This window comes from Equus caballus, chromosome 13 (genome assembly GCF_041296265.1).
Source record: "Equus caballus isolate H_3958 breed thoroughbred chromosome 13, TB-T2T, whole genome shotgun sequence".
Lineage (NCBI taxonomy): Eukaryota > Metazoa > Chordata > Mammalia > Perissodactyla > Equidae > Equus > Equus caballus.
Window position 1 is genome coordinate 41,674,629 of NC_091696.1, and position 16,272 is coordinate 41,690,900.

Consider the following 16,272-nt stretch of genomic DNA (forward strand, 5'->3'; position numbering starts at 1 on the left):
CTTCCAAGTTTTCCAAACGTTTGAAAATTTTCATAACACTTTGGAAAAAGTGACATGTTTTGCTCAAGCAGAGGTACATTCAATTTTTAGATCTTGGAGGACATAAATCTATCATTCCTTCCATCTGCAGAGCTCTTTGGACAATCCAAATAATTCTCAGGGTACACTCTAAACCAGCACACAAGGCTTCTTTGGGTAGAAAGTAATTTTATTAACATAATCGGACAATTTACCAAATACAAGTCAGAAGGCTCAAAATACATATTGCTCCACTGAAAATGTGACCCAGTCATTTACCGATTTCAGAAGAGATGCGCCCAAAACAGGAGAGAAAAGGAATGGTTTTGTGGTTGTAACGTCATCGGTCTCCTAGCGGTGACTTGTTTTACCGACTGTAACCGTGGGAGACTAATCTATTTCAGTTTCCCCCATTTAGAGGAATATAATTCATGCCCGCTCCCATTCCTTAGAAACACACCGTGACCATACAGCAGGGGTGGAAGCAGCTAGGGTGGCAGTATGCATCGTGTACAGGCGCCGCAGTCAGGGTGCGTGGCTCTGGATCATACCTAGATCGGCCCTGTGAAATGGAGATCATAATGATCTCTACACAAGGGCTGTTTTACTATAAAACGGAAGAGCAGCAACTCATCTATTATTATCACTATTATTACCACCTGACAAGCCATAATTGTGGCTTGACACGAAGAAGGAGGCTGGGCCAGTTGACTCCAAGTCTTTCCCGTCTAGAATTCTGCAGTAAGGTCTGAGACAAATAAATACCTCAGCTCTGATCAGCGTCTTTTCAGAGCACCGTCACTTGAGAGACCAAAACCTGAAACAAGCAAATCCCGTAGCACCAAGGAAACTGTTGACCCTGCGCGTGCGCCGCGGTCCCTCTCGCCCCGCCCTTCTGTGGTGAATGGCCTGTTCCATTCCTGAGGGATGTTGATAGTGGGGGGGGGGACTTGGAAGCTTAAGCCAGGAAGTGCAGGTGCGTTACTAGTATTTCCAGCCTTTCACTGCATGAGTGATAATTTGTGATGATTATATTTCTACCCTGATGCCTGCGACAGGCTTCTGAGAAGACGGTGGGGAAGCTCCACAGTCCATCCCCCCCCTCACCTGGGACCATTAGGACTGGCCGGCGTGACGGCCAGGTACGGAAGCCGGGAGGGCCCCGCCCACTCCGAGGGCCCCGCCCCGCCTCCCGGAGACCCGCAGAGCGCCCACCCCGCGGCGCCGCCTGGCAGCTCCTCCTCGTCTCCGCCCCGCGGTCTGCGGGCGCGGGGGACGTCAGCGCTGCCAGCGTGGAAACGGCGGCCGGGCGCGGGAGGCGGAAGTAGTGCCCGGGGCCGCCGGACCTCCCTCGGGCCGCGCCGGCCGCCTCAGCCATGGACGCGTCTCTGGAGAAGGTCCGTACCGGGGTGGGGGACGGCGTCGCCGCCCGGGTCCCCGCCGCCGGCGCCCCTGTTTCCCGGTCGCGAGCGGCCATTGTGACCGGGGAGGGGGCCGGGCGCTAACGGGCCCCGCCTGAGGAGGCCTGGCCGCGGGGGCGTCCGGCTGGGGCCTGGTCCGGTCACGGGGCGGGAGTCTCGGGTCCCGGTGGGCCTGGAGAGGCTGAGCCGGCTTCTGCCCGGGCCTGGCCGCGGGGCCCGCCCGAGCTCGGTCGCCCTCTCGGATGACAGAGCTAGCCACCTGCGGCCCCAGAAGCTCCTGGAGAGAAGCCCCCGTTGTTTCGGTGCCAGCTGCAGCCCTGTAGGTTTTCTGCGGTCTCCGAGTTAGGAAGAGCAGTGTTAAAGCAGTGGTTTTCCAACTTCGGCGTGCCTAGGGGTCACCTGGGGCCGGGGGTGAAAAAAATCCAGGTTTCCAGCCCTCGGGTCCGAAGCCCTGGGGGGCGGGACCGGGATGTGCGCGTTTGACCGGTTCCCCACGTGACTGATGCTGTAGTTTGTGATCGCAGGTGAAGCCCCCTGAGAGCAAGAAAGGGGTGCGTCTTCAGTGGATTGTGATTTCGTTTTGGGGGGTTGCTGCTGCTCCACAACTTTGGGGCTCCCCCTTGGCGGCGGCGAGGGGAGACCCTGGTGTCAATCCGAAATCCACCTGGGCGCAGGGCGTTCCTCGGGTTACCCCTTGGGGGAACAGCAGCCTGGTGTACCTGGCTGACTGCTCTGGCGTGCGAAATGGATTCTGATTGTCCCGGATTTCGGGCTTGTAAATGGGGACCAGTGCTTGGATTTCTTCCCGGGTGCCTCCCCTCAGAACCTGACATTCTGCCCCTCCGTCGAAGTCCTTGTCCCTGATCAGGCTCGGGAGTCTGCTGTTCATACGTGTGGAATTCAGGAGCAACGCTAGTGTTTTAAGACTGCTTTGTTTTCGTTTTGAGCCGGCAGAAATAGCATAGTTGTCATTTTCCAATGCTGCAGCTTCTGTAGATTGGTTCAGTTGTGGCTGGAGAGTTGAAGGGAGTAATTGTACAAGTTCAGCCAGATGTCTTCAGGTACACACAGGGCTAGGGCCTACGCCCTGGACTGTTTCTCGTACATCGGGTGGAAGGCGGTCAGGAAAAGACAGTGATCTGTTTTTCTTCCACCGCCTCGGTGGCGAATGTTGCGTGCTTTTCTGGCTAGGAATAAAGTCTTTCCAGGCCTTTGATTAGCACAGTGTCTCCTTTTTTGGTACTTTGAGTTTCAATATAGATAAGTATTTCTCAACCATGGGGCAGTTGTGTTCCCCAGGGGACATTTGGTGACATCTGGAGACATTTTTGATAGTCACAACTAGAGGGGAAGGGAAGGGCTGCTGGCACCTGGTGGGTAGAGGCCAGAGATGTTGCTCAACAGCCTGCAGTGCACAGGACAGCCCCCCATACCAGAGGTTGTTTGTCTGCCCAGATGTCAGCAGTGCTGAGGCTGAGAACCCCTGGTCTAGATCACGTGTGTGACACCAGTAGTTGAATACAAAGTCAAAGTGATGCTAAAAATGTCCCTTCGGTGTTGTTTCCTTTCCAGTTTCGTAAGAAGATGGGATGGGTTCTGTGTCATTTCAATTAGAAACCTAAAGAACTGGGGTGTTTTTTCCTCCAAGAATAGTTCTTTATAGGCAAATCTGTAAAACAGAGTGGGTTGGAATCCTGTTTTAAGTATTACTTTTCTGACACTTGATTAATAGATTACAGTGGTTGCTCCCTAAATGTTAATTGATGATAAAAGATCTTGAGTGTTCCACACGAAAAGCTGAAGAGGTCCTGAAACGTCAGTACCCCTGAAGTTTTAGGCTGCGGTTAGTCACAAAAAATTGCTGTGATCTTTTAGGAATTCGGAACGTGTTGGCTGGAAATTTCTGCCTTAGGCCAGTGTAAAAATTCTGAATGTGAGTTGTTCAGAACTAAGACTGTGTCTTATTTTTGTATTCCCTGAAGGAATAGAGGGCCTTACATGTCATAATGAACAGTTTCTGTTGGTGCTAGATGGGCAGAAAAGAAAAAGCATTGCAATAATATGAACGTTGAGGATCTTGTGTTCTGAAAAATAGTTTGAATCAAAGTGAAACATTGAATTGCGTCCATTATTCCCGTTTCTTTGAGGAATAGACTATTCTGGGCTAAATTCGACATTGCTAATATAAATTTGAGAACTATTTGAGCAGTTCTGAATGATCCTATTTAAACTGATCCTTGCATAATTTATACTGCCTACAGAAACCACGATGTTATTTGATACCCAGCCTCTTAAATTTCAAGTAATCGCTCTCACTCTGAAATGTAGTTTGCTATCATCGTTTAGTAGAATCACTCAGTGCATTTCCTTTGGTCCAAATAGAATTCCCTACCCTTGCCTTTTCTTTAGGTCCTATGTAGACGTGTGGACCTGCGAGGGCAGAGTCATTGTCTTGTCTTGATTTGCTTTTCTTTCACAGTAGTATCCGTTTTCTTGTACCTGAAATTAGTGACATCTCAAGAAACCAGACAGGTCAGTTAAAGGGTCAAGGAATTCAAACCAGAAGAGTGGGAGTGGGAGCCCCAGCCCCCCAGTACTGCGTGTCCACCTCTTAAGGAACAAGCCCCGTAGCATAGTTTCACAGCGTTTACTTATGTTAACAGTCAAGTTAAAAATGTCGCAGGAAATCATTTCTCTGATGCTGAAGATCTTAATAAGTTATTCAACACATCTCCATACACTTTTTAGTAAAAACCTGCTACTTTAAACTTGTAGACCAGCCCACACCTTTTCCTATTGCTTGGAAAACCTCATTCTTCCTGGGGGTTAAGTTTGGACAAGGTGTGTTGCGGTTTGTTTTGCATCTACTTTAATTCCAACCTTGAGTAAACGTAGAGCAAGGTGTCTCAAACTCAGCATACTGACATTTGGGGCTGGATAATTCTCTGTTGGGGGGCTATCCTGTGCATTGTAGGGTGTTTACCAGCGTCCCTGGCCTCTACCCACTAGATGCCAGTAGCAATCCCTCCCTCCAGTGTGACAACCAAAAGCATCTCCAGGTGAAGCCGTCGTTGCCTGGGCTGGAGGGGTCGTCTCTGGTCAGGAACCACAGGCAGAATCTAGAGTTGCACTGTCCAATATGGTAGCCACTAGCCACACTTGGCCATTTAAATTTAGATTAATTAAAATGAAATAAAATGTAAAATTCAGTTCCTCAGTCACATGAGCCACATTTCAAGTGCTCAGCCATCACACTGTGCTTGTGGCTACGGTACTGGACAGTGCAGATGTAGAACATTTCCACCACCACAGAAAGTTCTATTGGACAGCTATACAGTGGGGCCAGTTTATTTGTTGTGTGTCTAATTCTTGACTCTAAAAAAGGCACCTTTCACCCTGTCTCTGACCTAAATAGTTACAACGGAACCTATTTTTGTTTCTTGTAGTCATCCTGAGCTGTTTTTCCCCTCCTTTGGACCTGATTTTGGAAAATTGTTTGTCACCTTACTGTTTATATGGAACTGTAGGGGCATGAATGGAACATTCCTGATAGAAACCAGAGTTTCTGTGCCTGCTTTTTACTTTAAAAGCTCATGAGAAGAACCCTGATTAGCCAAGCTTCAAATGACCAGTTTTTGTGGTATGCCTTTGTAGGTCCGCCTCTTCCATAGAATAGGGGGACGCCTGTGAGGAAATGATAGCCTGTAATTTTAGCATTCATTTAAAGCTGATCCGTATGTCACCATAATGTGAGGGTTTTGCATACAGGTGCATGGTGGCTAAGGTGGTAAATGATATCAAATGCTGGGTGTCAGGGAAAACATGGTACAAAGTTCCTGATTCTAAAAATTTATGGCCTCGATGATTTTTGCTTTATTCAAGATTATAGAGCTGGTCAGTAGCAGAGCTCCTGATGGTCCCTGGTCCCGTGTATGTTCCATCATATCTAGGGTTATGAGTTGTAATTATGGACAAGAGTTGCTTGAACTTCATGTCATCTGTTTTCACCTAAAGCAGAAACATGGTTTGATTTATAATTGTTGTTGAAGGCCAGCTATGGTCAAAGCCCAGTGCTGGGTGTGAGAGAGACGCAGTGGATAAGACATGATCTCTGCAGGAGGGTACATCTTCGGAAGTGGCACCCATGTTGAGACAAATCCCTTCATAGCAAGGAGGGCGGAAAATATCACAGGAATTAACACAATAGCAAAGTCGCGGAAACAAGCCAAGTACCCATTGACTGATGATTGGATAAAGAAGATGTGGTATATACACAATTGAATAGCACTCAGCCGTAAAAAAGACAAATTCATCCCATTTGCAACAACATGGAAGGACCTGGAGGGAATTATGCTAAGCAAAATAATCCAGACTGAGAAAGACAAACACCAGGTGGTTTCACTCATACGTGGAATATGGACAAACACATGGACAAAGAAAACAGTTCAGTGGTTACCAGGGGAAGGGGGGTGGGGGTGGGCACAGGGGGTGAAGGGGAGCACTTATTTGGTGACAGTCAAGAAAGAAGGTACAACTGAAATCTCACATTGATGTAAACTATTATGAACTCAATAAAAAAAGAAAATGCAAAAAAACAAACAAGGAAAAAACAAAAAATCACAGAAATTAAGAAACAAATAGGAAGTGCATGGACTAAGTGACTAGGAAAGATTTTGAGTAAGAGACTCTTTAGGTAGACTAGTTCTGAATTGTGGCTTTTCTAGAGTTTTTAAAAAATGTGAATATAATGTAGATTCTTACTTTATGATATGATTGCGCCTCATATTATTGCTCATAGAATATAAATTACGGGAAAGGAAAGCCGTTTCATCTTTTGAAGTTAAATCAGATATAAAAAAGATGCTTCCAATCACTTTGAAAATGTCCCAAAATTCCTTTCAGAAATTTAGTTTGTCTAGCTTAAATTAAATCTATTCTTTCCAAGCAGTATTCAAGAGCTATAAAATGATTTTGAATTCAATTTTTTCACTTATTTAATTTCTGTTATTATTGCAGAAGTTTTATGCTTTGTGGCAAATGTTAAGTATTTAGCTGTCTTAAGGTTAGCTAGTCCTTGAGGTCTAACGTGGGGCGTGGTCCAGTTTTGATTTCTGTGGAAAAGGCTTCCTGAGTTTCTGATGACTGAGGGAGGAGTGAACTTCTCTAGTATAACCTTTTTTCTGTATGCAGAAAAGCAAACTAAAGCCTTCACTTTGAAAGTGCCACTCAGTCACATCGAACATTTAGCTACGGTGAGCTTTCAAGAATCCTAGTGAGACTAAATTACTTATTAGACTGCACATTGTGTTAGGTGGAATCATATGAAACTGCTGTTTTTGTGCCTTAAAAACAGTTGAATATTGGCAGTTTCACACAGTTCCACCCTAAAGATCTGAAGATAATGGATACACAAAGGCTTCAGGAATTGATGAGTTCTTTTTCTCAGAATTCTTCTTAACTATTTTTGAAATAAGGCTGGCAACATTAATCCTACATAATTCCACTTCAATTTTGTAAATAATGATATTGATAAGGAGAAAGGATATCTTTATCCTTCTGATTCTATCCCCCGACAAGTCCTAGGAAACACTCCCTATATACAAGAAGCATTTCTCGGTGAAAGACTTAGTTTTCCATAACTGTGTCATGCTTCTCTTTAAGCAAAGTTCTTTTTATTCCGGAATAAGTGTGTGATTCTAGATAAACTAGTAAACTTTTTAGAAAAAGTGCTTGCCTGATGTGTGGTATTTTTCCATCTGTGTGGTTATTGGGAAGCATTTACTCATGTATTGTCTAAGTGAGTTGATTCTCCAGAAGTAGTGGTCTCTAGGAATACTTTTTTTTTTTTTGAAGCTTACACATGGACCCCTGGCATTCCCAGCACGTACCTTAAGGTGAATTATTTGAATGCCCTTTTTTCCTCCACGTACCTCCATCTGTGACAGGTTTGATTTGATATTACTAACTTTGCTGCCTTCCTCTCTACCAGATTTTGACCACTCTGCTATGTATTTTTGCCCCTTCTTTTTCCCGTATGTTCTTTCTGCCTCTCTTCTTGAGGAATTCATAAGGTTGAATACTAACACCTTATGCAATATTGCACATCCCTTTTCAACTAGGACTATCATGATGTTTAATGAGCCAATAATTACAGTGTGTCTTCGTGTTCTCACAGACACACTCAAGCATAGAGGCCATGATAGATAAAAGTAAGATTTTCCAGGAGTATCCAGTTCTCAGAAGACAAAGTGCCCAGTTCTTAATTAAATACTCTTCTGTTCACATCAGGCAGAAACGTTTACAAATGTAGAAACTGAGACTCCAGTAAGGTAAGCCAGGCTTGCAGGGCACTGCAGCGACTTTGCAGAGGATCCCTGTTGTTTTCTCTCATCGCTGTGTTCCCGGAGCAGCTGCTGCTGTGTTCTTGTTGCTTCTGAGAGATGTGTAGTATTTGGGTGCTTGCTTAATGCTAGATAGCAGGCACTGTTTATATTTTCACCTGGGAGGAAAATAAACGATTTTTGGAGAACTGATAGTTGCATGATTTATCACTGTCCCGGATTAACCTTGTTTAGAAAGCTGTGGAAGGCACGAGTTGTTGATATGTTAGAAACATGGCAATTTGGAGCCTAACCTGATCACTTTCACCACTTGAAGAAAGGTGGTGATTTTTTTCTATACGTCTAACACATACGTTGTAAACCAGCTTTGATAACACCAAGGTCTTCTGTCTGATACGAGCAGCTGATTCTCACACGCTTTAGTTTTTCTTCTGTCAGTAGTTCTAGAACCCCGCCGCCCCCAATTATGGACATTCCTCCCCTGAAAAACAGTTCGTCGAGCCTACACCATGATATACTTCTATTATTGATGAATACTGTGATCGATATATTTTAAAATGACGTTTTAGACTTCCTTTTTCCCTCTTTTCTGGAGACTGCTTCTCTTTAAAGGTTTAGCTCTGTATTTCCCAAAGAGCAGTTATTCAGATACCATCTTGGTGAATTTTGTCACATCACGGTACCACTTGTACTATTATTTACTTAATATTTCTTTTAAGTTGACTTTAAATCAATTCGCCTTCCTTTTTTTTAAGTTGAGGGACAATTTATATGCAATGAAAATACACGCTTGAATTATACAGCTTGAGTTGGGCCAATTATCTCCAGTTACATAACCACCATTGTGATCAAGATATGGACCATTTCCAGCTCCCTAAAAAGCTCCCTTGTGCCCGTTTGCAGTGGCTCCCGCATCTGCTTTCTATCAGTAGTCTAGCTGCCCTTCCTCCCCTCACCTGTTTTTTTTTTTAGGCTTGAGTTTTCCTAAACAGTGATATCTATGAATTCCGGGTTTGAGGTATTGTTTTTTTGCCTAATTCATATGAAAATAAATAAAATTTTGTTGTCACACTCTGGTTGAAGAAAATATGTACAAGAGCTTGATTAAGAGTGCTTGAAAGCTGAGGAAATTTTAAAAGTGACTGTAGAGCAGTAGTTGCCAACTCTTATGCCCTAAGATTATTATTTTTCTATTGCCATTTCCACTTTTGAAAGCTTATTATAAACAATTTCTTAGTCAATAAACTTTATTAACAAATGATTATTTATCCCACTATTAATAACTGCCAACATCTATTACGTTGTTGGCTTTTTTTTCAAGCTGCAGGTTACATCCTATGTGGGATGTCAAATTAACGTATCAGGTCATGACCAGCATTTTTAAAAAATGAAATAGAACAAAATAATAAATAGAATGTATTCCAAATAATAAGGGTAGGAATAGTACCAGTGTTGCCAGTACTGGGTTGATATAATACTAGCCAAAAGCAAAAATAAGTGATTTTTTTCATTAATCCATGCAGCCTTATTCCAGATAAATTTATAATTTTTACTAGCTTTTTTGAAAAATTGAGACTTACTCCCTGACCTCCTTTACTGATTTACCTTGCATTTGACTCTTGATTTTTTTTTCTCTAACATTTAAATTGTGAGAACTTCAATTAATGATATATTTTTTATTTGAGTTCATAATAGTTTACATCATTGTGAAATTTCAGTTGTACATTATTTCTTGTTTGTCCCCTTCACCCCCTGTGCCCACCCCCCTTCCCCTGGTAACCACTGAACTGTTTTCTTTGTCCATTTGCTTGTTTATATTCCACATATGAGTGAAATCATCTGGTGTTTGTCTTGCTCAGTCTGGCTTATTTCACTAAGCATAATTCCCTCCAGGTCCATCCGTGTTGTTGCAAATAGGATGATTGTGTCTTTTTTCTGGCTGAGTAGTATTCCATTATATATATACCACATCTTCTTTATCCAGTCATCAGTCGATGACACTTGGGTTGCTTCCATGTCTTGGCTATTGTGAATGATGCTGCAATGAACATGGGGGTGCATATGTTACTTTGGACTGTTGATTTCAGATTGTTTGGGTAGACACCCAGTAGTGAGATAGCTGGGTCATGTGGTAGTTCTATATTTAGTTTTTTGAGGAATCTCCATCCTATTTTCCATAGTGGTTGCACCAGTTTGCATTCCCACCAGCAGTGAATGAGGGTTCCCTTCTCTCCACATCCTCTCCAACATTTGTTATCTTTAGTCTTAGTGATTATAGCTGTCTTAACAGGCGTAAGGTGGTATTTTTTTTTCAATTAATGATATTTTAACATTATATGTGTAATATTTCTCCTTGTGATAGTGGCAGCATATTTTAATATTCCACACTGCCTGAAGTGATGATAATCAGCCTAGTATAAAAATGATTCTTGAAAAAATGCTCATAAAATGATGACCGGTGGGGCTTGTTTTACAACATGAGCTATCCTAGTTCTGTGACAATTAACATACAATTGAATGTTCTTTTTAGGAGCCTTGAAACTGCATCAAGCCATACCACATATCTGTGTTAGATGTAATTGAAGCAAAAATACTGAATCCACTTCATTATACAGCGGAATCAACCATCACAGAAATATAATTTATAAATTTGCAGCCTAATGACTAACCATCTAATAACTTTCCGAATTTTCGGTAATGAGCATATAGCGGTTTTGTAATTAGAAAGTGTGTGTCTCTATACACACACTCCATAAATGCTTTGTTGCACTTTTTTGGTCTGTTTTTTTAACAGTCTAACTGCTGCAAGCTTCTCTGAGGCTTAGGGACCCAAGGTGAGAGAGGAGCCCGAGGCGTCCATCTCAGCAGTCTGAGCTGCCTGCAGCTCCCTGTCCTGGAAGAACGTCTTAAAGCCCACGTTCACACATCTTACGAGCTGGGGTGGCTTGCTTAAGGACGGTCGGAAAGACAGTGGAAGGGAAACAGCCTGAATGCCAGCTGGCCTCAAAAGGGATGGTTGGAATCTGTTGACTTTTTTTGTTAACAAAGGGACCTTTCTTCAGAAATTGTTCCTAGTAGGCCGCATATTTTTAGCAGGTCACTTTACTCACGATTTAAATGAGGGAGAATGTATTCAGATGTGTTTGTAAGCAGGAAAAGAAGTGTAGCAATCCCGTGTGGTCCTTAGTATTGAGACTGATGCCATAGGCAGTACCTGCACTTCGGGTGCACAGCTTTCCAATTGCACGTTGTCTTTCGTTTTACCTTATAACTCCTAAAAGCCGCCGCCACAGACATTTGCAGGGCCTTCCCTGGAGGGAACGATGGTGTAAGATCTGAAGTAACATTTTAGTGAACCTAGGGAAACTGTACATGCTGGTTTGCCCAGGACTGTCCCTGCCTCTGTCCTAGCTTAATTATTAATGGTAGTTCCTTTCCCTCTTAAACATGCCCTGGTTTTAGATGTTAAGTTTCTGGTCATCTAGTTGAGACCGTTGTAGAACAGAAACTTTACCTGTAGGGAGAGTCTGCTGAGAGACTTTTTGTCTGGGTGAAAACTTAAACAAGGATCATTTTTAAAATGAGGCCTTAGCTCTAGTTAGGATTTTTGAGGACGGAGGTTTTCGCAGTGTGCGTTGCTGCATTTTCTTATGTGATGGAGTTGAGAAGCGCTCTTGCCTCGTGGCTGAGAGCGCTCGTTCCAGGGTAGTAGAGATTTTCGGTTCTGTTCTACTGCATACTAACTCTGTGCCTTTGGGGTCGGGAAGGAATGCATGTAAAGGTTTTAATTAGCAACCCAGTAAGTATTTGTAATTATGAAGGATCACAAATCGTTTTGGGCCCTTTTTCTGTGCCAGACCCTCTGCTATGTGCTAAGGAATGAAAAAATGATAGGACTTTCTTCCTAGGAACCTAGCATAGAATGCTATTTATTTTCTGCCCTCAATATCATAAAACACTCCCCTTCTAAATACTGAATCCTGGACATCTTTCTACAACTTACCTCTTCACTCCTTTAGGTTTGTGCCTGGCTGTTGCCGTGCTGTTTTTTGTTAACATTCATCACACAGCTACCTTGTCTGGCACTCTGACAGGTCCTGAGGATACAAAATGTGAATAAGAAAGTAGTGACTGCCCTCACTAGAAGTTTCTGGAGGCGTGGATTTTGGTTTTAAACCAAATTATTAAATATACATTTTCCTTAGAGAATTCCTTGCCTTAAAGGCTAGTATCGTCCTGCACCTGGATAGCATTTTATATTTTGTATTATCCACTTAGCACAACAAGCATGTGAGGGTCTGTGAAATTGAAGTCACATCATAACTCACATTTAACTTACTGAAATTAAACTAAAATGCTATTTTCCCTACCCGCCCATTCCCCCTACCGCTTCACTCTCTGAAAGAGTAGGAGCAAGAACAATTTCAGCGTAAGCTGTTCCGCCCAGTGAGTGTGCGCTCTAGAGAGAGACTCGGAAGGGGGACGAGGAAGGTGCATTTCCCTCTGGCCTTCAGTGTAAGCATCTCGTCATCACGTGTGATTCTGGTGTTTAAAAATAAGCCTTGTTCCTATGAAGTGGCTTCTAAACAAAGTCAAGTACTTTTCTGTTCCGAACTGAGAAATTTGTTCCAATCCTATAGGAGAGATTAGCTGTGTTGTACTTAGAGACAGCCAGTATGTTGATATCCAGGATGCCATGCCTTCCTTTGGGGTTTCAGAGGTAATATGGCAATCCAAGAATCCAGCTGACTTTAGACTCTTGGTCCTACAAGAGAAGTCAGAATTAGGAGGAGTCTGAACTAGTGCCTTCAAGAAGCTTATAATGTAATTGGGAGATGGAAGATGCAAATTGATCTGGGAAGATCATCTAGAAAACAAGTCACAGGAAAGGATGTAAGGAACCATGAGGATAAACAGTTGAATATTAGAATGGCCCCAGGTTCAAGCATTCTGTCCCATGGTCCCAAATAGAATCATTTTGTCAGGCAACGAGTCTGGATTTGGGGCTTAGAAAAAATCGTATCGATATCATTAGAGAGGATGTGAAAGAGTGAAGAGTTTTATCCATCAAGGTTTCTTGGAAGTATTGCATTGTGATTTGATAGGTAGCTAGCAATAGATAAAAAGCACAAAGATGTTTCAAACAGGGCAAGTGCTGTAAGCATGAAACATGGACGTGTGATTGCTCAAGCAAAACTATCTTTTCATTTGGCCAGATGATCGGGGACACATTGGAGTGTCACAGGAGATGAGAATAATAAGGAACATGACCAGTAGATTGAGAAGTTAAGATAAATTCTCTTGACCATTTTCTGTTCCTCATCCTACTCATGATCATTAACTGAGAACACTGAGACTCTTTTAGAATGCTTTCTGACCCATCTCATGGTTACATTTAAATTGTGAATTTTACTGGAAACGCCTGTTTTAAAATGATTTTTCTATCTGTAAAAATCGGATCAGATGTGACTACATGATTATTTTGTAATCCCTGTGAAAGTCAGTCTGATGTAATAGAATTTGGAAACAAGAGTCAGGAAACCAGGTCTACGGACAGCTAATCTTCGACAAAGAGCCAAGAACACACAATGGAGAAAGGAAAGCCTCTTCAATAAATGGTGCTGGGAAAACTGGACAGCCACATGCAAAAGAATGAAAGTAGATACTGTCTTTCTCCAGACGCAAAAATAGACTCAATATGGACTGAATACTTGAGGGTAAGACCTGAAGCCATAAAACTTCTGGAAGAAAATATAGGCAGTACACTCTCTGCCATCAGCCTCGGTAGGATTTTTGAAATACCATGTCTACTCGGACAAGGGAAACAAAAGAAAAAAACAAGTGGGACTTCATCAGACTGAAGAGCTTCTGGAAGGTGTAGGAAACCAGATCAAAATGAAAAAAGCAACCAACCAACTGGGAGAAAATATTTGCAAATCATATATCTGACAAGGGTGTCTCCATAATATATAAATAACTCACACAACTGAACTACAAAAAAACAAACAACGTGATCAAAAAGTGGGAAGAGGATATGAACAGCCATTTTTCCAAAGAAGATAGACAGATGGCCAACAGGCATATGAAAAGATGCTCAACATCACCGATCATCAGGGAAATGCAAATGAAAACTACACTTAGATATCACTTTATGCCATTAGAATGGCTATAATCACCAAGACAAAAAATAACAAATGTTGGAGAGGGTGTGGAGAAAAGGGGACCCTCATACACTGCTGGTGGGAATGCAAACTGGTGCAGCCACTATGGAAAACAGTATGGAGACTTCTCAAAAGATTAAAAATAGAAATACCATACGACCCAGCTATCCCACTACTGGGTATTTATCCAAAGAACTTGGAATCAATAAAACAAAGACACTTATGTACCCCTACATTCATTGCAGCACTGTTCATAATAGCCAAGACGTGGAAGCAACCCAAGGACCCATCAGCTGATGATTGGATAAAGAAGATATGGTATATATACAATGGAATACTACTCAGCCGTAAAAAGAGGCAAAATTGTCCCATTCACAACAATATGGATGGACCTAAGGGTGTTATGTTAAGTGAAATAAGCCAGACAGAGAAAGACGAACACCATATGATTCCACTCATTTGTGGAAGATAAACACACGGACAAAGAGAACAGTTTAGTGGTTACCTGGGGGAAGGGGAGTGGGAGTGGGCACAAGGAGCAAAGGGGCACATTTATATGGTGTCTGACAAATAGTAATGTACAACTGAAATTTCACAGTGTTATAAACTATTATGACCACAATAAAAAGAAGAAAAAAAAAAGTCAGGAAACCAGGGTTCTGGCACCACTTCGTCATTTATTAGCTCCATGATGTTAGTCAAGTCACTTTACCTCTCTAAGCCTTTGTTTCCTCACCTCAAAAATGTTAGACCAGAATCAGAGGTTTTCATGCCATACATTTTTTTTTCTTTTTTAATGAAATTTTTTTACGAATGAAACTTTACTCAAAATCCTATTATATAAAACAGAGCTGATCTCCTTAATGGGGGTGGGGGGGTTAGAAGCCCCAGCTGCCTACCCAACCCCTCCTCCCCAAAGTTCTTCCCAGGAATCTTAGGGCTCAGAAGACAGGTGGAAACTCTCTGGATAGATCCCTAAGGTCTCTTCTAGAATTAGCGTTTTCTGATACTTACCTGTAAACGGAGTGGAATTTCTTAAAAACAGTTTTGAGGAGGTAAGCCAGTACTAAATGTAAGACAACTTATTGCACACCTACTCCATGTAAGATATTACGAGGTACAGTAGGCAGGATGAAGAAAGAGAGATAGACTTGAAGTACTCTAGAAGAGTAAGAAGGGAGCAAGAGAGAAAAAGAGAGCTTCTGTTAACTGTTTAGAACCCAGCTCATACTATAGAGATTCAAGGCAGCAGAATTGTCTGCCTAAAAATCGGAGATTGTGGAGATTAAGAAGAAAGAAAGAAAAATAAGTGTGTGTTTTAATTGTGCAAGAATTTTTAAAGTTTCGTTTTATTTTTTGAGTGGGAGCTAGATGTACACTTGGTACTAAAATCCAACAGGAACAAACATGTGTCCTGAAAAGACTGTCTGACCCTGGGCCTGTCGTTCCAGTTCCCGTCTCTAGGGGCGGTCTCGATTACCGACTTGTGTGAGTTTCCAGTTTAGGAGTGTGTTAGCGTATTCCTGTGGCTGCTGTGACAAATTAGCACAACCTGGATGGCTTAGAGCAACAGAGGTGTATTCTCACAGTTCTGGAGGCCAGAAGTTTGACATCTGTATTCTGGGGCTGAAATCGAGGATTGGCCCGGCTGCACTCCCTCCAGAGGCTCCAGGGGAGAGGCCCTTTGGTTCTTATTCTAGTTTACACTGCTTGCCGGCAGTCCTTCCTCAGCTCGTGGCCCCGTCACTCGGGTTCTCGAGGCCAGCATCTTCCAATCTCTCTCTGCGCCGTCTTCACATAGCCTTCTCGTGTGTGGGTAGTCTCTCTCCACTTCTCCTTTATATGGATACAGATGGTTACATTTAGGGCTCACCTGGATAATTCAGGGTAATCTTGCTGTCTTAAGATCCTTTACTTGATCACTTCTGCAAAGACTTTGCCACATAAGATAACACTTGCTGGTTCCAGGGGTTAGGATGTGAATGTCTTTTGAGGGGCCATTTTATAGCCTATGACAACAGTAAAACAAATAGCATACTGGACGTACTTCGCTGAACCTATCTGCTAATAGTGAAAAACTGGAATAACTTAAGGGTCTATTAATTCAGAACTGGTTAGATGATGGCACACCCATAGAATGGAATAAGGTGTCACCACTAAGAAGAAAGAAGTGGACGCACTGACATGGAACAATATTCACTATAAAGTAGAACAAAGCAAGTTGCAGAGGTGCATATGAGTAAGGCGAAAATTTGGAAAGATGTATGTCAAACTTAAAAGTGACTTCCCCCAGGAGTAGGACTGGTGGACTTTTGCGTGTATGTGTGTGTG

At 42.7% G+C, this 16,272-nt stretch overlaps 1 protein-coding gene across 4 annotated transcripts in view; it reads left to right on the forward strand.

The window, feature by feature from the left end:
* The first annotated feature begins 1,162 nt into the window (after positions 1–1,162).
* The window catches only part of PDXDC1 (pyridoxal dependent decarboxylase domain containing 1), a 51,608-nt gene continuing 36,498 nt past the window's right edge, over positions 1,163–16,272 (forward strand). Inside the window, exon 1 of one of the 4 annotated variants that reach the window (XM_023616283.2) lies at positions 1,163–1,415. In XM_023616283.2, coding sequence (XP_023472051.1) covers positions 1,395–1,415 — 21 coding nt within the window. In that variant the 5' untranslated portion in view covers positions 1,163–1,394. Of the gene's footprint in view, positions 1,416–1,442; positions 1,759–7,632; positions 7,769–16,272 lie in introns of those variants that run through there. The other 3 variants (XR_011424803.1, XM_014730100.3, XM_070232271.1) reach the window with 3 other exon arrangements.